Source organism: Salmo trutta, chromosome 3 (genome assembly GCF_901001165.1).
Source record: "Salmo trutta chromosome 3, fSalTru1.1, whole genome shotgun sequence".
NCBI classification, from domain to species: Eukaryota; Metazoa; Chordata; class Actinopteri; order Salmoniformes; family Salmonidae; genus Salmo; species Salmo trutta.
This window is the reverse complement of record NC_042959.1, coordinates 69,387,171-69,409,163: the sequence shown is the minus strand read 5'-3', so window position 1 is coordinate 69,409,163 and position 21,993 is coordinate 69,387,171. Positions and strand designations below refer to the sequence as shown.

Below are 21,993 nucleotides of genomic sequence, written 5' to 3'. Positions count from 1 at the left end.
GTTCCCCTCACAGCTCCGTAGGCAAGCACCATGGACTTGTAGCGGATGCGAGCTTCAACTGGAAGCCAGTGGAGAGAGCGGGGGAGCGGGGTGACGTAAGAGAACTTGGGAAGGTAATGAGGATTTGTGTAAATCCTCATTACATTTTCAATGCTTAGCAGGACAGGAAAATTGTCTAATTCACGCACTTATCAAGAGAGCATCCCCGGTCCTCCCTACTGCCTCTGATCTGGCGGACTCACTAAACACATGCTTCATGTGTAAATGATGTCTGAGTGTTGGAGCATGCCCCTGGTTATCCGTAAACTAAAAAAAACAAGAAAACTATGCTGTCTGGTTTGCTTTATATGAGGAATTTTAAAGTATTTATACTTTTACTTCTACTTTTGATTCTTAAGTATATTTTAACAATTACATTTACTTTTGATACTTAAGTCTATTTAAAACCAAATACTTTTAGACTTTTACTCAGGTAGTATTTTACTAGGTGTCTTTCATTTTTACTTTAGTCATTTTCTGTTAAGGTATTTATACTTTTACTCAAGTATGACAATTGGATACTTTTTCCACCACTGGAGGTTAGAGATTACAACCAACATTCCAGAGGCACCTGTGTCATGCCTAGTGTCTTTCCAACCTGATGAAAGTATGACCCTCTGACAGACAGAGTGTTTAAAAAGCCTGGAGATATCCATGTCACAGGAGCTTAGGGGCCATAATCACTTCCACACCCTGTGTTGTGGAGGGCTGGAGGCCGGCTGGATGGAACCATGGAACTACCCAGTGTGATTATGACTCCCATACCTCGGCCCCATCTCCAACCCTGCTCTCTCTGCTGTAATCTCAGATAGTGATTGCAATTGACCGTGGCACCTGGCCATAATGTGGTGCGAGAGATGCTGAGGTCCCGGGAATATTTGTGCAGATTACATGGATAGAGCAGTGGGAGCTTGACTGAGGTACATATTACATGGTTAGAGCAGTGGGAGCTTGACTGAGGTACATATTACATGGATAGAGCAGTGGGAGCCTGACTGAGGTACATATTACATGGTTAGAGCAGTGGGAGCTTGACTGAGGTACATATTACATGGATAGAGCAGTGGGAGCTTGACTGAGGTACATATTACATGGTTAGAGCAGTGGGAGCTTGACTGAGGTACAGATTACATGGATAGAGCAGTGGGAGTTTGACTGAGGTACATATTACATGGTTAGAGCAGTGGGAGCCTGACTGAGGTACATATTAAATGGATAGAGCAGTGGGAGCCTGACTGAGGTACAGATTACATGGATAGAGCAGTGGGAGCTTGACTGAGGTACATATTACATGGTTAGAGCAGTGGGAGCCTGACTGAGGTACATATTACATGGATAGAGCAGTGGGAGCCTGACTGATGTACATATTACATGGTTGGAGCAGTGGGAGCCTGACTGAGGTACAGATTACATGGATAGAGCAGTGGGAGCCTGACTGAGGTACAGATTACATGGATAGAGCAGTGGGAGCCTGACTGAGGTACAGATTACATGGATAGAGCAGTGGTAGCCTGACTGAGGTACATATTACATGGTTAGAGCAGTGGGAGCTTGACTGAGGTACATATTACATGGTTAGAGCAGTGGGAGCCTGACTGAGGTACATATTACATGGATAGAGCAGTGGGAGCCTGACTGAGGTACATATTACATGGATAGAGCAGTGGGAGCCTGACTGAGGTACAGATTACGTGGATAGAGCAGTGGGAGCTTGACTGAGGTACAGATTACATGGATAGAGCAGAGGGAGCCTGATTGAGGTACAGATTACATGGATAGAGCAGTGGGAGCCTGACTGAGGTACATATTACATGGATAGAGCAGAGGGAGCCTGATTGAGGTACAGATTACATGGATAGAGCAGTGGGAGCCTGACTGAGGTACAGATTACATGGATAGAGCAGTGGGAGCCTGACTGAGGTACAGATTACATGGATAGAGCAGTGGGAGCCTGACTGAGGTACATATTACATGGTTAGAGCAGTGGGAGCTTGACTGAGGTAAATATTACATGGTTAGAGCAGTGGGAGCCTGACTGAGGTACAGATTACATGGATAGAGCAGTGGGAGCTTGACTGAGGTAAATATTACATGGTTAGAGCAGTGGGAGCCTGACTGAGGTACATATTACATGGATAGAGCAGTGGGAGCCTGACTGAGGTACATATTACATGGTTAGAGCAGTGGGAGCCTGACTGAGGTACAGATTACATGGATAGAGCAGTGGGAGCCTGACTGAGGTACAGATTACATGGATAGAGCAGTGGGAGCCTGACTAAACCTTCCTGGGGAGTGTCTGTCTGATATTTTGCGAATAGGGGCTATATGGAATTCTGTGTGGAATTCTGGGAACATTTAGGCGTTGGCCCTGGTGTTGTTTTTACGTGGGTGTGTGACAGTGATTGACACCTGGTTAGTAAATGTGTAAATCCTCAAGAACTTATTTTGCTGGTTTGATACAGAAAGATAACACAAGGTGCTGTTATTGACCACGTAAAGGATTCAACATGTGAAATGCATTACAAAATTAAACATTTTCTCTCATATTATGTAGTCTAGCTAGCTGCTATAAGCACACATGAAGTTCACACTTTTTAACATTCCGATCCTGGCTTCAAGGCAAATGTTTAGAAGCCAGAAACCTTTTTTTCTACATTGTTGGTCTGTTTGTTAAGTTTTTGACAGCCAGTTAGAAGTCAGCTGTGTTAAACCTCCAGGCGTCCCAGCCCTGTTGAAGGCCTCAGATACAGTTTCCTATCAGATCCAGTCATCCCTCAGAGGACGGATCATTTTCATTCCTTTCATTTTTTTCTGACCTACTTGGCCGTACTTCCATAGACACCCAGCTCTAGCTCTCCAGATCAAAAACGTTCAGAAAGAACCTGTGGAATTTTGAAACTAGGGAGAAAAAGTCAAGTAGATCTTTAATTTACTATGAGGAAAATAAAACCTCATTAAAATCCCTGAGGTGTTTGCAGAGCAGAATAGTGATTTTAGCAGTGGTTTGGTGTGTGTGTGTATGCACCCGGGCGTGTGTGCGTGTTTGTGTGTAACGCAATGACCAGTCCTAGCCAATAGTTAGCCAGAGAGCTGACTTGGCAAACATGTTCGCAGACCAGGATAGAATATGACCTCTGGGGTTGTAGTAGAGAGAAAGATCAGACTAGAATATGACCTCTGGGGTTGTAGTAGAGAGACAGACCAGACTAGAATATGACCTCTGGGGTTGTAGTAGAGAGACAGACCAGACTAGAATATGACCTCTGGGGTTGTAGTAGAGAGACAGACCAGACTAGAATATGACCTCTGGGGCTGTAGTAAAGAGACAGACCAGACTAGAATATGACCTCAGGGGCTGTAGTAGAGAGACAGACCAGACTAGAATATGACCTCTGGGGTTGTAGTAGAGAGACAGACCAGACTAGAATATGACCTCTGGGGTTGTAGTAGAGAGACAGACCAGACTAGAATATGACCTCTGGGGTTGTAGTAGAGAGACAGACCAGACTAGAATATGACCGCTGGGGTTGTTGATGAGAGACAGACCAGACTAGAATATGACCTCTGGGGTTGTAGTAGAGAGACAGACCAGACTAGAATATGACCTCTGGGGTTGTAGTAGAGAGACAGACCAGACTAGAATATGACCTCTGGGGTTGTTGATGAGAGACAGACCAGACTAGAATATGACCTCTGGGGTTGTAGTAGAGAGTAGAGGTCGACCGATTATGATTTTTCAACGGCGATACCGATACCAATTATTGGAGGGCCAAAAAAAGCCGATCCCGATTAATCGGCCGATTTTTCTTTATTTATTTGTAATAATGACAATTACAACAATACTGAATGAACACTTATTTTAACTTAATATAATCAATTTAGCCTCCAATAAATAATGAAACATGTTCAATTTGATTTAAATAATGCAAAAACAAAGTATTGGAGAAAAAAGTAAAAGTGCAATATGTGCCATGTAAGAAAGCTAACATTTAAGTGCTTTGCTCAGAACATGAGAACATATGAAAGCTGGTGGTTCCTTTTAACATGAGTCTTCAATATTCCCAGTTAAGAAGTTTTAGGTTGTAGTTATTATAGGAGTTATAGGACTATTTCTCTCTATACGATTTGTATTTCATATACCCTCTGTAGGACCGGCGGGACGAATTCGTCCCACCTACGTAACAGCCAGTTGAATCCTGTGGCGCGATTTTCAAATACCTTTGAAATGCTATTACTTCATTTTCTCAAACATATGACTATTTTACAGCTATTTAAAGACAAGACTCTCGTTAATCTAACCACACTGTCCGATTTCAAAAAGGCTTTACAACGAAAGCAAAACATTAGATTATGTCAGCAGAGTACCCAGCCAGAAATAATCAGACACCCATTTTTCAAGCTAGCATATAATGTCACAAAAACCCAGAAGACAGCTAAATGCAGCACTAACCTTTGATGATCTTCATCAGATGACACACCTAGGACATTATGTTATACAATACATGCATGTTTTGTTCAATCAAGTTCATATTTATATCAAAAACCAGCTTTTTACATTAGCATGTGACGTTCAGAACTAGCATACCACCCGCAAACTTCCGCCGAATTTACTAACAATTTACTAAATTACTCACGATAAACGTTCACAAAAAGCATAACAATTATTTTAAGTATTATAGATACATTACTCCTCTATGCACTCGATATGTCCGATTTTAAAATAGCTTTTCGGATGAAGCACATTTTGCAATATTCTAAGTAGATAGCCCGGCATCACAGGGCTAGCTATTTACATACCCACCAAGTTTAGCCTTCACCAAAATCAGATTTACTATTAGAAAAGTTTGATTACCTTTCCTGTTCTTCGTCAGAATGCACTCCCAGGACTTCTACTTCAATAACAAATGTAGGTTTGGTCCAAAATAATCCATAGTTATGTTCCATCAGCGACGTTTTGTTCGTGCGTTCTAGACACTATCCCAATGGTAAATAACGGTCACGCACACGGCACATTTCGTGACAAAAGATTTCTAAATATTTCATTACCGTACTTCGAAGCATGTCAACCGCTGTTTAAAATCAATTTTTATGCAATTTTTCTCGTAAAAAAGCGATAATATTCCGACCGGGAATCTGCAATTAGGTAAACAGCCGAAAGAAAATACTGCACGGGGTCGAATCGGGCACGCGCCTAATTCCATTGTCCTCTGATAGACCACTTGGCAAAGGCGATTATGTGTTTCAGCCTGAGGCTGCCTCGTCATCGTTCAGGTTTTTCCCGGGCTCTGAGAGCCTATTGGAGCCGTAGGAAGTGTCACGTTACAGCTAAGATCCTGACTCTTCAATAAACAGAAGCAAGAACAACAACACCTTGTCAGACAGGCCACTTCCTGCATGAAATCTTCTCAGGTTTTTCCTGCCATAGGAGTTCTGTTATACTCACAGACACCATTCAAACAGTTTTAGAAACTTTAGGGTGTTTTCTATCCAAAGCCAATAATTATATGCATATTCTAGTTACTGGGCAGGAGTAGTAACCAGATTAAATCGGGTACGTTTTTTTATCCGGATGTTAAAATACTGCCCCCTATCCCAAAGAAGATACCTTTGACTATTGGATGTTGTTATAAGCACTTTAGTATTGCCAGTATAAGCACTTTAGTATTGCCAGTGTAACAGTATAGCTTCCGTCCCTCTCCTCGCTCCTACCTGGGCTCGAACCAGGAACACATCGACAACAGTCACCCTCGAAGCAGCGTTACCCATGCAGAGCAAGGGGAACAACTACTCCAAGTCTCAGAGCGAGTGACGTTAGAAACGCTATTAGCGCGCACCTAACTAGCTAGCCATTTCACATCGGTTACACCAGCCTAATCTTGTGAGTTGATAGGCTTGAAGTCATAAACAGCACAATGCTTGAAGCATTGCGAAGAGCTGCTGGCAAAACGCACGAAAGTGCTGTTTGAATGAATGCTTACGAGCCTGCTGGTGCCTACCATCGCTCAGTCAGACTGCTCTATCAAATCATAGACTTAATTATAATATAATAAACACACAGAAATACGAGCCTTAGGTCATTAATATGGTCGAATCCGGAAACTATCGTCTCGAAAATAAAACGTTTTTTCTTTCAGTGAAATACAGAACCGTTCCGTATTTTATCTTACCGGTGGCATCCCTAAGTCTAAATATTCCTGTTACATTGCACAACCTTTAATGTTATGTCATAATTACGTAAAATTCTGGCAAATTAGTTCGCAACGAGCCAGGTGGCCCAAACTGTTGCATATACCCTGACTCTGCGTGCAATGAACGCAAGAGAAGTGACACAATTTCACCTGGTTAATATTGCCTGCTAACCTGGATTTCTTTTAGCTAAATATGCAGGTTTAAAAATATATACTTGTGTATTGATTTTAAGAAAGACATTGATGTTTATGGTTAGGTACATGTTGGAGCAATGACAGTCCTTTTTCACGAATGCGCACCGCATCGATTAAATGCAAACCAGGACAGGCTAGATAAACTAGTAATATCATCAACCATGTGTAGTTAACTAGTGATTATGATTGATTGATTGATTGTTTTTTAATGCTAGCTAGCAACTTACCTTGGCTTCTTACTGCATTCGCTTAACAGGCAGGTTCCTCGTGGAGTGCAATGTAAAGCAGGTGGTTAGAGCTTTGGACTAGTTAACCGTAAGGTTGCAAGATTGAATCCCCGAGCTGACAAGGTAAAAATCTGTCGTTGTCATGGGTGTCGTAAGGATTGGACCAAGGCGCAGCAGATAAAGTGCTCATCTTCTTAATTTATTTAAAGAAAACACTTAAACAAAATAAACAAACGACGAAAAAACAGTTCCATAAGGCTCCCAGGCTATACAGAAAATAACCACCCACAAAACACTAGTGAAACAAACCTCAACTAAATATAGCCTCCAATTAGAGGCAACGACAACCAGCTGTCTCTAATTGGAGGTCCTACCAAAAACTCAACATAGAAATAGAAAACATAGAACCTAAATCAAAAACACACAAAACAAACACCCCCTGCCACGCCCTGACCAAACTACAATGACAAATAACCCCTTTTACTGGTCAGGACGTGACAGTACCCCTCCCCCCCCCCCCCCCCCAAAGGTGCAGACCCCGAATGCACCTCAAAAACAACCCCAAACTTAAAGGGAGGGAAGGGAGGGTGGCCACCGTCAACAACGGTCCCTGTGCTACACCCCCCCCTTCCCAATCCTCCCACTACGGAGGTGGCTCTGGCTCTGGGCGTAGCTCCCGTTAGACTCTAGGCTGGGGAGCGTCGCTGGAGGCTCCTGGCTGAGGAGCGTCGCTGGAGGCTCCGGGCTGAGGAGCGTCGCTGGAGGCTCCGGGCTGAGGAGCGTCGCAGTAGGTTCCGGACTTGGAACCTTCTCTGTAGGCTCCATGCCATGGGTCAACACTACTGGTTCCGCATCATGGATAATCACTGGAGGCTTTGTGCCATGGATCATCCCTACAAGCTCCGGGCCATGGATCATCACTGGAGGCTTCGTGCCTTGGATCATCCCTACGGGCTCCGGGCCATGGATCATCACTGGAGGCTTCATGCCATGGATTAACACTACAGGCTCTGGGCCATGGATCATCACTGGAGGCTTCATGCCATGGATTATCGCTGGAGACGTAGTAGAGAGACAGACCAGACTAGAATATGACCTCTGGGGTTGTAGTAGAGAGACAGACCAGACTAGAATATGACCTCTGGGGTTGTAGTAGAGAGACAGACCAGACTAGAATATGACCTCTGGGGCTGTAGTAGAGAGACAGACCAGACTAGAATATGACCTCTGGGGTTGTAGTAGAGAGACAGACCAGACTAGAATATAACCCTCCAAGCAGCCAGTAACCTCCAGATCTGCTGAGCCAGTGGGCCTCCATGGGGCCTTCTAGTCTGTCTCTAATTGGCCTACACTACAGTGTGAGGTATGAGGGGGGAAGTGCAGTGCTTGGTTTGACTCTTCTCCAACTCTAAGTCTGCGTGCCTCGGTGAGGTAAACGGCTAAATGCTCCAATCTCTCTATCACCCTCCTTATCCTCTCTGTGGGCACACACCGCAAGCATGTGCGCACACACACACATACACACACACACAGACACACACACACACACACACACACACACACACACACACACTGTGTGATGTCTTTATAAACAGGCGGTATAATGCTCAGGCAAATAATGCCTGAGAGAGAGTATGGAGCCTTATGTCTCAGCCTGGCAGACCAGAACTCATATTGGTTCAGGAGGGAGCTGCTAGAGAGAGCAAGGTCGTAGAGAGGAGTAGCTGCTGGTCGTAGTGGTGGAAAGGAGAGAGGAGTAGCTCCTGGTCATAGTGGTGGAAAGGAGAGAGGAGTAGCTGCTGGTCGTAGTGGTAGAAAGGAGAGAGGAGTAGCTGCTGGTCATAGTGGTAGAAAGGAGAGAGGAGTAGCTGCTGGTCGTAGTGGTAGAAAGGAGAGAGGAGTAGCTGCTGGTGGTAGTGGTAGAAAGGAGAGAGGAGTAGCTGCTGGTCGTAGTGGTGGAAAGGAGAGAGGAGTAGCTGCTGGTCATAGTGGTAGAAAGGAGAGAGGAGTAGCTGCTGGTCGTGGTGGTGGAAAGGAGAGAGGAGTAGCTGCTGGTCGTAGTGGTAGAAAGGAGAGAGGAGTAGCTGCTGGTCGTAGTGGTGGAAAGGAGAGAGGAGTAGCTGCTGGTTGTAGTGGTAGAAAGGAGAGAGGAGTAGCTGCTGGTCGTAGTGGTAGAAAGGAGAGAGGAGTAGCTGCTGGTCGTAGTGGTGGAAAGGAGAGAGGAGTAGCTGCTGGTCATAGTGGTAGAAAGGAGAGAGGAGTAGCTGCTGGTCATAGTGGTAGAAAGGAGAGAGGAGTAGCTGCTGGTCGTAGTGGTAGAAAGGAGAGAGGAGTAGCTGCTGGTGGTAGTGGTAGAAATGAGAGAGGAGTAGCTGCTGGTCATAGTGGTAGAAAGGAGAGAGGAGTAGCTGCTGGTGGTAGTGGTGGAAAGGAGAGAGGAGTAGCTGCTGGTCGTGGTGGTGGAAAGGAGAGAGGAGTAGCTGCTGGTCATAGTGGTAGAAAGGAGAGAGGAGTAGCTGCTGGTTTTGCTGTTTAATGGTGTTGTTAGGATCAGTTTTTTCTGTATAATGGTGTTAGGATCAGTTTTTTCTGTTTAATGGTGTTGTTAGGATCAGTTTTTTCTGTTTAATGGTGTTGTTAGGATCAGTTTTTTATGTTTAATGGTGTTGTTAGGATCAGTTTTTTCTGGTTAATGTTGTTGTTAGGATCAGTTTTTTCTGGTTAATGTTGTTGTTAGGATCAGTTTTTTCGGTTCAATGGTGTTGTTAGGATCAGTTTTTTCGGTTCAATGGTGTTGTTCGGATCAGTTTTTTCGGTTCAATGGTGTTGTTAAGATCAGTTTTTTCTGTTTAATGGTGTTGTTAGGATCAGTTTTTTCTGTTTAATGGTGTTGTTAGGATCCGTTTTTTCGGTTTATTGGTGTTGTTAGGATCAGTTTTTTCTGTTTAATGGTGTTGTTAGGATCAGTTTTTTCTGTTCAATGGTGTTGTTAGGATCAGTTTTTTCTGTTCAATGGTGTTGTTAGGATCAGTTTTTTCTGTTTAATGGTGTTGTTAGGATCAGTTTTTTCTGGTTAATGTTGTTGTTAGGATCAGTTTTTTCTGGTTAATGTTGTTGTTAGGATCAGTTTTTTCTGTATAATGGTGTTGTTAGGATCAGTTTTTTCTGGTTAATGTTGTTGTTAGGATCAGTTTTTTCTGGTTAATGTTGTTGTTAGGATCAGTTTTTTCTGTATAATGGTGTTGTTAGGATCAGTTTTTTCGGTTCAATGGTGTTGTTAGGATCAGTTTTTTCGGTTCAATGGTGTTGTTAAGGATCAGTTTTTTCGGTTTAATGGTGTTGTTAGGATCAGTTTTTTCTGTTTAATTAATGGTGTTGTTAGGATCAGTTTTTTCTGTTTAATTAATGGTGTTGTTAGGATCAGTTTTTTCTGTTTAATTAATGGTGTTGTTAGGATCCGTTTTTTCTGTTTAATGGTGTTGTTAGGATCCGTTTTTTCGGTTTAATGGTGTTAGGATCAGTTTTTTCTGTTTAATGGTGTTAGGATCAGTTTTTGCGGTTTAATGGTGTTGTTAGGATCCGTTTTTTCTGTTTAATGGTGTTGTTAGGATCAGTTTTTTCTGTTTAATGGTGTTGTTAGGATCAGTTTTTTCAGTTTAATGCTGTTGTTAGGATCAGTTTTTTCAGTTTAATGGTGTTGTTAGGATCAGTTTTTGTCTATTTAATGGTGTTCTTGGACACAATAGAAATGTAGGATGGTGAGATGGTTGCTCATCAAACGTTTATTATTTGTATAATCAATGCGTATCTTGAATATGAATCATGATCATCCCTAGGTTTCTTCATAGGTTTCTTCCTTCAAAGGAATTTTTAATGGCGACTGTGCTTTTTCTTCTTCTTTGCTTGCTCTTTGGGGTTTAGACCGGTTATCTGTAAAGCACTTTGTGACAACTGCTTTATAAAAAATACATTTGATTTGATCTGAACAAATCATATTAACCATATGAATTTGCTGGTTCAGTCCATCTCAGTGTTGACATTCTAACTCTAACCTGCTGTAGTAGGTCACATACCTCATCATATCAGCCATGTTATTATCCCGTTTCATATTATGAAGTGCCTAAATGTCTCTCACATATTGCGTGCACCTCTGTTTAATCTGATAATGAGCACGTTGGCCTGTGTAGGCTGTGGCAGCGGGGGATGATGCAGGTCACGGTTAGTAATAATGAGGATAGAGTTGCAGTTTGCAGGACGAGAGAGAAAGCTGAAGCTCATTACAAAAGGTCTCTGGTTTCTACTGCCTGGCCCTGAATTCAGCCTCCAACATCAGAGGATTCAATTCCTCTCTGCTCCCGTCTCATTCCACAGGCAGCACGGGCCCAATCCGACAGTGACAGATGTTGATTCTGTGTTGCTTCTGTGTCGCCTCTGACTGTTTGTTTATATCTGATAAACAGTGAGCTCACACAGCCTCTGTCTGTTGGTGGGTATTATATCTGATAAACAGTGAGCTCACACAGCCTCTGTCTGTTGGTGGGTATTATATCTGATAAACAGTGAGCTCACACAGCCTCTGTCTGTTGGTGGGTATTATATCTGATAAACAGTGAGCTCACACAGTCTCTGTCTGTTGGTGGGTATTATATCAGATAAACAGTGAGCTCACACAGCCTCTGTCTGTTGGTGGGTATTATATCTGATAAACAGTGAGCTCACACAGCCTCTGTCTGTTGGTGGGTATTATATCTGATAAACAGTGAGCTCACACAGCCTCTGTCTGTTGGTGGGTATTATATCTGATAAACAGTGAGCTCACACAGCCTCTGTCTGTTGGTGGGTATTATATCAGATAAACAGTGAGCTCACACAGCCTCTGTCTGTTGGTGGGTATTATATCTGATAAACAGTGAGCTCACACAGCCTCTGTCTGTTGGTGGGTATTATATCTGATAAACAGTGAGCTCACACAGCCTCTGTCTGTTGGTGGGTATTATATCAGATAAACAGTGAGCTCACACAGCCTCTGTCTGTTGGTGGGTATTATATCTGATAAACAGTGAGCTCACACAGCCTCTGTCTGTTGGTGGGTATTATATCTGATAAACAGTGAGCTCACACAGCCTCTGTCTGTTGGTGGGTATTATATCTGATAAACACTGAGCTCACACAGCCTCTGTCTGTTGGTGGGTATTATATCTGATAAACAGTGAGCTCACACAGCCTCTGCCTGTACGTGGGTATTATATCTGATAAACAGTGAGCTCACACAGCCTCTGTCTGTTGGTGGGTATTATATCTGATAAACAGTGAGCTCACACAGCCTCTGTCTGTTGGTGGGTATTATATCTGATAAACAGTGAGCTCACACAGCCTCTGTCTGTTGGTGGGTATTATATCAGATAAACAGTGAGCTCACACAGCCTCTGTCTGTTGGTGGGTATTATATCTGATAAACACTGAGCTCACACAGCCTCTGTCTGTTGGTGGGTATTATATCTGATAAACACTGAGCTCACACAGCCTCTGTCTGTTGGTGGGTATTATATCTGATAAACAGTGAGCTCACACAGCCTCTGTCTGTTGGTGGGTATTATATCTGATAAACACTGAGCTCACACAGCCTCTGTCTGTTGGTGGGCATTATATCTGATAAACAGTGAGCTCACACAGCCTCTGTCTGTTGGTGGGTATTATATCTGATAAACAGTGAGCTCACACAGCCTCTGTCTGTTGGTGGGTATTATATCTGATAAACAGTGAGCTCACACAGCCTCTGTCTGTTGGTGGGTATTATATCTGATAAACAGTGAGCTCACACAGCCTCTGTCTGTTGGTGGGTATTATATCAGATAAACAGTGAGCTCACACAGCCTCTGTCTGTTGGTGGGTATTATATCTGATAAACAGTGAGCTCACACAGCCTCTGTCTGTTGGTGGGTATTATATCTGATAAACAGTGAGCTCACACAGCCTCTGTCTGTTGGTGGGTATTATATCTGATAAACACTGAGCTCACACAGCCTCTGTCTGTTGGTGGGTATTATATCTGATAAACACTGAGCTCACACAGCCTCTGTCTGTTGGTGGGTATTATATCTGATAAACAGTGAGCTCACACAGCCTCTGTCTGTTGGTGGGTATTATATCTGATAAACACTGAGCTCACACAGCCTCTGTCTGTTGGTGGGCATTATATCTGATAAACAGTGAGCTCACACAGCCTCTGTCTGTTGGTGGGTATTATATCTGATAAACAGTGAGCTCACACAGCCTCTGCCTGTTGGTGGGTATTATATCTGATAAACAGTGAGCTCACACAGCCTCTGTCTGTTGGTGGGTATTATATCTGATAAACAGTGAGCTCACACAGCCTCTGTCTGTTGGTGGGTATTATATCTGATAAACAGTGAGCTCACACAGCCTCTGCCATATGTGTATGAGTCTGATCTGCTGTTGTATGCGTGTCAAAGTCTTGCACTGAAAACAGCCATGGGGGGAGGATGGGCGGATGTTGGTGGCTTGTATGTCTGTGAAGGGTAATGTTACCTCCCTCCCTCGATCCCTCCCCCCTCTCTCTCTCCCCTCTCTCTCTCTTTCTCTCTTTCTCTGTCTCTCTCTGTCTCTCAATAAAATTCAATTCAAGTGGCTTTATTGGCATGGGAAACATATGTTAACATTGCCAAAGCAAGTGAAGTAGATAATATACAAAAGTGAAATAAACAATATAAATGAACAGTAAACATTACATTCACAGAAGTTCCAAGATGGCGTAGCAGTCTCTGAACCTTTACACCGGATCATCACAGCTAGCTAGTTGCAATCCGAGTGGCTACTCCTGGCTAACGTCTCTGTCCCGAAGCAAGCACCAGTTAGCCTTGAGCTAGCCTTGAGCTAGGCCCATCTCACAGCTAGCCGAAGAAGTCAACCAGCCAATTCTTGGGCTACAATACCTCTTTTGCCAATTGGCCTGGACCCTTTACTGCCGACATGGAGCACCGCCGATCCATCATGACTGGTCTGCTGACGTAATCGTCCGAGGTGGCTTCAACAGGCCCTCTCCGTTGCGACGTTGCGGGAGGCCCATCTGCCAGCCTTGGCCCGCTAGCCTTCTGAATCGCCGTGTCTCCAGCTCGCCTAGCATAGTAGCGACTACTGAATTGGCTCTCTGATTCACCTATTGCTACTCATTGGACCCTATGATCACTTGGCTACACATGCCTCTCCCTAATTTCAATATGCCTTGTCTATTGCTGTTTTTGTTAGTGATAATTGTCTTATTTCACTGTAGAGCCCCAAGCCCTGCCCAATATGCCTGAGATAGCCCTTTTGTTCCACCCCCCATACATGCGGTGACCTCACCTAGCTCATCTGGTGCCTCTAGAGACAAAACCTCTCTCATCGTCACTCAATGCCTAGGTTTTACCTCCACTGTACTCACATTCTACCATACCCTTGTCTGTACATTATGCCTTGAATCTATTCTTCCACGCCCAGAAATCTGCTCCTTTTACTCTCTGTTCTGAATGCACTAGACGACCAGTTCTTATAGCCTTTAGCCGTACCCTTATCCTATTCCTCCTCTGTTCCTCTGGTGATGTAGAAGTTAACCCAGGCCCTGCAGCCCCTAGCACCAGTCCCATTCCCCAGGCGCTCTCATTTGTTAACTTCTGTAACTGTAAAAGCCTCCTCCCTAAGTTTGTTTTATTCACTGCTTAAGCACACTCCGCCAACCCGGATGTCCTAGCCGTGTCTGAATCCTGGCTTAGGAAGGCCACCAAAAATCCAGAAATGTTCATCCCCAACTGCAACATTTTCAGACAAGTTAGAATTGCCAAAGGGGGCGGAGTTGCAATCTACTGCAGAGAAAGCTTGCAGAGTTCTGTCATACTATCCAGGTCTGTGCCCAAACAATTCAAGCTTCTACTTTTAAAAATCCACCTTTCCAGAAACAGGTCTCTCACCGTTGCTGCTTGTTATAGACCCCAGCTGTGCCCTGGACACCATATGTGAATTGATGCCCCCCATCTGTCTTCAGAGTTCATACTGTTAGGTGACCTAAACTGGGATATGCTTAACACCCCGACCGCCCTACAATCTAAGCTAGATGCCCTCAATCTAACATAAATTATCAAGGAACCTACCAGGTACAACCCTAAATCCATAACCATGGGCATCCTCTTAGATATCATCCTAACCAACTTGCCCTCTAAATACACCTCTGCTGTATTCAATCAGGATCTCAGCGATCACTGCCTCATTGCCTGCGTCTGTAATGGATCCGTGGTCAAACGACCACCCCTCATCACTGTCAAACGCTCCCTAAAACACTTCAGCGAGCAGGCCTTTCTAATCGACCTGGAAGGATATTGACCTCATCCCGTCAGTAGAGGATGCCTGGTTGCTCTTTAAAAGTGCTTTCCTCAACATCTTAAAAAAGCTGGCCCTATTCAAAAAATGTAGAACTAAGAACAGGTATAGCCCTTGGTTCTCCACAAACTTGACTGCCCTTGACCAGCACAAAAACATCCTGTGGCATACTGCATTAGCATTGAATAGCCCCCGCGATATGCACCTTTTCAGGGAACTTAGGAACCAATATACACAGTCAGTTAGGAAAGCTAAGACTAGCTTTTTCAAACAGAAATTTGCATCCTGCAGCACTAATTCCAAAACGTTTTGGGACACTGTAAAGTCCATGAAGAATAAGAGCACCTCCTCCCAGCTGCCCACTGCACTGAGGCTAGGAAACACTGTCACCACTGATAAATCTACGATAATCGATCATTTCAATAAGCATTTTTCTACGGCTGGCCATGCTTTCCACCTGGCTTCCCCTACCCCGGCCAACAGCTCTGCACCCCCTGAAGCAACTTGCCCAAGCACCCCCTGCTTCTCCTTCACACAAATCCAGTCAGCTGATGTTCTGAAAGAGCTGCAAAATCTGGATCCCTACAAATCAGCTGGGTTAGACAATCTGGACCCTCTCTTCCTAAAATTATCCACTGAAATTTTTGAAACCCCTATTACTAGCCTGTTCAACCTCTCTTCCGTATCGTCTGAGATCCACAAAGATTGGAAAGCTGCCGCGGTCATCCCCCTCTTCAAAGGGGGAGACACTCTAGACCCAAACTGTTATAGACCTATATCCATCCTGCCCTGCCTTTCTAAAGTCTTTGAAAGCCAAGTTAACAAACATGTCACCTACCATTTCGAATCCCACCGTACCTTCTCCACTATGCAATCTGGAGAAGGCTTTTGACTCTGTCAATGACTGCATTCTTAGCCTTGGTTTCTCAAATGACTGCCTTGCCTGGTTCACTAACTACTTCTCAGATAGAGTTCAGTGCGTCAAATCGGAGGGCCTGTTGTCCGGACCACTGGCAGTCTCTATGGGGGTGCCACAGGGTTCAATTCTCGGGCCGTCTCTTTTCTGTGTATATATCAATGATGTCGCTCTTGCTGCTGGTGATTCTCTGATCCACCTCTACGCAGACGACACCATTCTGTATACATCTGGCCCTTCTTTGGACACTGTGTTACCTAACCTCCAAACAAGCTTCAATTCCATTACAACCCTCCTTCCGTGGCCTCCAACTGCTTTTAAATGCTAGTAAAACTTGATGCATGCTCCTCAACCGATTGCTGCCCACACCCGCCTGACTAGGATCACTAATCTGGACAGTTCTGACTTAGAATATGTGGACAACTACAAATACCTAGGTGTCTGGTTAGACTGTAAACTCTCCTTCTAGACTCACATTAAGCATCTCCAATCCAAAATTAAATCTAGAATCTGCTTCCTATTTCGCAACAAAGCCTCCTTCACTCATGCTGCCAAACATACCCTCGTAAAACTGACTATCCTACCGATCCTTGACTTCGGCGATGCCATTTACAAAATAGCCTCCTACGCTCTACTCAGCAAACTGGATGTAGTCTATCACAGTGCCATCCATTTTGTCACCAAAGCCCCATATACCACCCACCACTGCGACCTGTATGCTCTCGTTGGCTGGCCCTCACAACATATTCGTCGCCAAACCCACTGGCTCCAGGTCATCTATAAGTCTTTGCTAGGTAAAGCCCCACCTTATCTCAGCTCACTGGTCACCATAGCAACACCCACCCATAGCACGCGCTCCAGCAGGTATATTTCACTGGTCATCCCCAAAGCCAACACTTCCTTTGGCCGCCTTTCCTTCCAGTTCCCTGCTGCCAATGCATGGAACGAATCGCAGAAATCACTGAAGCTGGAGACTTATATCTCCCTCTCAAACTTTAAGCAACAGCTGTCAGAGCAGCTTACCAATCACTGTACCTGTACACAGCCAATCTGTAAATAACACACCTAACTACCTCATCCCCATATTATTATTTATCTTCTTGCTCTTTTGCACCCCGGTATCTCTACTTGCACATTATCATTTGCACATCATCATCTGCACATCAATCACTAAAGTGTTAATGCTAAATTGTAATTATTTCACCTCTATGGCCTATTTATTGCCTGACCTCTCTACTCTTCCTCATTTGCACACACTGTAAAAGATTATTACAAAAAAATATATTTATTTTTTCTATTGTGTTATTGATTGTACGTTTGTTTATATGTAACTCTGTGTTGTTGTTTTTGTCGCACTGCTTTGGTTTATCTTGGCCAAGTCGCAGTTGTAAATGAGAACTTGTTCTCAACTGGCCTACCTGGTTAAATAAAGGTGAAAAAATAAAAAAATGTTATATTATGTATATATACAGTGTTGTAACGATGTGAAAATGGTTAAAGTACAAAAGGGAAAATAAATAAACATAAATATTGGTTGTATTTACAATGGTGTTTGATCTTCACTGGTTGCCCTTTCCTTGTGGCAACAGGTCACAAATCTTGCTACTGTGATGGCACACTGTGGTATTTCACCCAGGAGATTATCACAATCAGGTTTGTTTTCTTTGTGGGTCTGTGTAATCTAAGGGAAATATGTGTCGCTAATATGGTCATACATTTGGCAGCGGGTTAGGAAGTGCAGCTCAGTTTCCACCTCATTTTGTGGGCAGTGTGCACATAGCCTGTCTTCTCTTGAGAGCCAGGTCTGCCTATGGCGACCTTTCTCAATAGCAAGGCTATGCTCACTAAGTCTGTACATAGTCAAAGCTTTTCTTAAGTTTGGGTCATTCACAGTGGTCAGGTATTATTCCACTGTGTACTCTCTGTTTAGGACCAAATAGCATTCTAGTTTGTTTAGTTTTTTTGTTAATTCTTTCCAATGTGTCAAGTAATTATCTTTTTGTTTTGTCATGATTTGGTTGGGTCTAAGTGTGTTGCTGTCCTGGGGCTCTGTGGGGTGTGTTTGTGTTTGTGAACAGAGCCCCAGGACCAGCATGCTTAGGGGACTCTTCTCCAGGTTCATCTCTCTGTAGGTGATGGTTTTGTTATGGAAGGTTTGGGAATCGCTTCCTTTTAGGTGGTTGTAGAATTTAACGACTCTTTTCTGGATTTTGATAATTAGCGGGTATCGGCCTAATTCTGCTCTGCATGCATTATTTGGTGTTTTATGTTGTACACAGAGGATATTTTTACAGAATTCTGCATGCACAGTCTCAATTTGGTGTTTGTTCCATTTTGTGAATTCTTGGTTGGTGAGCAGACCCCAGACCTCACAACCATAAAGGGCAATGGGTTCTGTAACTGAATCAAGTATTTTTAGCCAGATCCTAATGTCGAATTTTATGTTCCTTTTGATGGCATAGAATGCCCTTCTTGCCTTGTCTCTCAGATCGTTCACAGCTTTGTGGAAGTTACCTGTGGCGCTGATGTTTAGGCCGAGGTATGTATCGTTTTTTGTGTGCTCTACGGCAACTGTGTCTGGATGGAATTTGTATTTGTGGTCCTGGCGACTGGACCTTTTTTAGAACGTCATTATTTTGGTCTTACTGAGATTTACTGTCAGGGCCCAGGTTTGGTAGAATCGGTGTAGAAGATCTAGGTGCTGCTGTAGGCCCTCCTTGGTTGGTGACAGTCTCTCTCTCTCTCTCTCTCTCTCTCTCTCTCTCTCTCTCTCTCTTCCCTTTCTCTCTCTCTGTCCCTCTCTCTTCCCTTTCTCTCTCTCTCTCTCTCTCTCTCTCTCCTTCTTTCTCTCTCTCTCTCTCTCTCTCTCTCTCTCTCTCTCTCTCACTTTATGACTCTCTGTCTGTCTCTGTCTCTGTCTCTCTCCCCCTCTCTGCAGTTGATTGTGCACTGCAGGGTCCACAGGGTTGAGCGTGCACCCAGGCCCCAGGGCCTACTTCAGTCTGCTCTCAGTGTGATCCAGTGCTGGGGTATTGTGTCTAATGTCTCTAATGGTGACCCTCTACTGTTGGCACCGGGCCACTGCAGACTGAATGGAGCATCACACTTCCATTGTGAGGGCCACACAAAAGGGGGTTTGTTACAGAGCTGAATCGGACAGGACTGTTGTGCAAGCCTACCTGCTGTGCTTGTGTGTGTATGTGTTTGGATGTTTGTGTGTGTTTGTGTGTACCGCTTGGACTTATCTGTTGGGCCTGGTACGGTGGTGTCTGGTGTTATGTCTGTGTGGGGGTTGTCTGCACGCTTCTCCTGCTGGTTGATTTCAACATTTGTTTTCTTTCAGAATGTGAGGGCTGTCATCCTCAGGATGGCTCTCATCTACAAACCCCCATAGCACAGTTTGTCACAATTCTGTCAGGGATGTTTTTGTTGTCCTTGTTTAGGATTGTCACTGGGGAAGCTCTGTTGTTGTTGACAGGGGCTATGACCTTGTCTCCATGGAGATGGGAGGCAGAGTCGATCTCTGTGTATTTGAACAACCTGGGAGACATTGGTGACACCCCCTTTAGTTCTCTCCTCTGTTGTCTCCTCTGTTGTCCCTCAACAGACATTGTTGTCATGGGATTGCTTTGGGGGAGGAGAGGATTTGGATAAAGACAAGTGTGAAACTAGATATTTATACATAAGTTCTGTTCATAGTAACTCAAGTGTATTCAGGGTAGCATAGTATTGAGTAGCATTTTACCACTACGGTTACCTGTGAAAGCTTGCCTCCTCCACAGTGATTCGATCTAGCCCTGTGAAAGCTTGCCTCCTCCACAGTGATTCGATCTAGCCCTGTGAAAGCTTGCCTCCTCCACAGTGATTCGATCTAGCCCTGTGAAAGCTTGCCTCCTCCACAGTGATTCGATCTAGCCCTGTGAAAGCTTGCCTCCTCCACAGTGATTCGATCTAGCCCTGTGAAAGCTTGCCTCCTACACAGTGATTAGATCTAGCCCTGTGAAAGCTTGCCTCCTACACAGTGATTAGATCTAGCCCTGTGAAAGCTTGCCTCCTCCACAGTGATTTGATCTAGCCCTGTGAAAGCTTGCCTCCTCCACAGTGATTCGATCTAGCCCTGTGAAGCTTGCCTCCTCCACAGTGATTCGATCTAGCCCTGTGAAAGCTTGCCTCCTACACAGTGATTAGATCTAGCCCTGTGAAAGCTTGCCTCCTACACAGTGATTAGATCTAGCCCTGTGAAAGCTTGCCTCCTCCACAGTTATTTGATCTAGCCCTGTGAAAACTTGCCTCCTCCACAGTGATTCGATCTAGCCCTGTGAAGCTTGCCTCCTCCACAGTGATTAGATCTAGCCCTGTGAAGCTTGCCTCCTCCACAGTGATTAGATCTAGCCCTGTGAAAGCTTGTATCCTCCACAGTGATTAGATCTAGTCCTGTGAAAGCTTGCCTCCTCCACAGTGATTCGATCTAGCCCTGTGAAAGCTTGCCTCCTCCACAGTGATTCGATCTAGCCCTCTGAAAGTAGTTCACCCAGAGTGTTGATGTTTATCTCTATATCCATACCTCTCTGCATCAGACCATATGGAAAGTTTAATGATACAGTAGGCTATGTACACGCCTGGCTGTCACAACTGGAGACCTCGTTCATAAACCCCCACATTCCAGTATTATATGTCTTCAGTTTAGAAACCTGGGGTCCAAGAATATGAGGTCCTTAAGGTTAAATAGCAGGAAACCGTTTTCCAACCAAAACGAGCTTTTATTCTGTATGCTTTTTAAAAGGTGAAGTCAGACAAATTAATTTTTAACATCAAATGTAACTCATTTACATAGGGTCACTGTGTTGTGGAACAAAGTTATTAAAATTCATTCTCTCTGTCTGTCTGTCTTTCTCATCAGAAGAGGCAAGAAGCACAGCATCATCCTCCGGACACAGTTATCTGTCAGAGTTCACGCTTGTATCGGTGAGTGAAACACTTTTCATTTTGAAGCACTGTCTTTTCATTTGGAAGCATTGTGGGTATTTAAGTTGCGACTGTAAAATGTGGAGGTATCTGGAGTCAGACAGTGTTGCTAATGTCAACCTCTGCTGCATCACCTGCACATCTCATTAGAATATATAGTCTGTTTGACTGCTTATTGGATGATTGAAAATTATCACTCACAGCTGCTAGGTACAGTAAATAATACATAACATAATAATAATAATAAAAATAATAATGCATAATAATAATAATACAAATAATAATAATAAGTCGTAAAACAAATAATAATACAAATAATTATACATAATAATAATACATCATAATAATACATTATAATAATCATAATTATAATAATACATTATAATACAAATATTAATAATAATACATAATAATGCAACTAATAATACATAACATAATAATAAGAAAAATAATAATACATAATAATAATAAAAATAATGATACATAATAATAATAATAAAAATAATAATACATAATAATAATAACTATAATAATAGTAATACATAATAATAATAATACATAATAATAATAATAATAAATAAATAAAAAATACATAATAATTAAAATAATAATACTAAAAATAATAATACATACTAATAATAATAAACATAATAATACATAATAATAATAACAAAAATATAATACATCATAATAGTAATACATAATAATAATGAATAATAATAATACATAACAAAATAATACATAATAATAGTAATACATAATAATAATAATAGATAATAATAATAATGAAAATAATATCCATAATAATAATACATAATAACAATAATAGATAATAATAATAATAATGCAAATAATAATAATACAAATAATGGTAATACATAATAATAGTAATAATACATAATAATAGTTATACATAATAATTATAATAAGACATAATAATAGTAATACATAATAATAATAATACATAATAATAATAACTATAATAATAAAAATAATAATACATAATAATAATAATAAAAATAATAATACATACTGATAATAATAAACATAATAATACATAATAATAATAATAAACAATTATAATACATAATAA

The 21,993-nt window shown here is 42.7% G+C and overlaps 1 protein-coding gene across 5 annotated transcripts in view; it reads left to right on the top strand.

The window, feature by feature from the left end:
• Positions 1–21,993, top strand: part of LOC115186165 (FH1/FH2 domain-containing protein 3) — a 235,378-nt gene that overhangs the window by 17,585 nt on the left and 195,800 nt on the right. For all 5 annotated transcript variants that reach the window (XM_029745885.1, XM_029745888.1, XM_029745887.1 and 2 more), the window contains exon 3: positions 20,836–20,900. In XM_029745885.1, the coding sequence (XP_029601745.1) occupies positions 20,836–20,900 (65 nt within the window). The remainder of the gene's footprint in view (positions 1–20,835; positions 20,901–21,993) is intronic.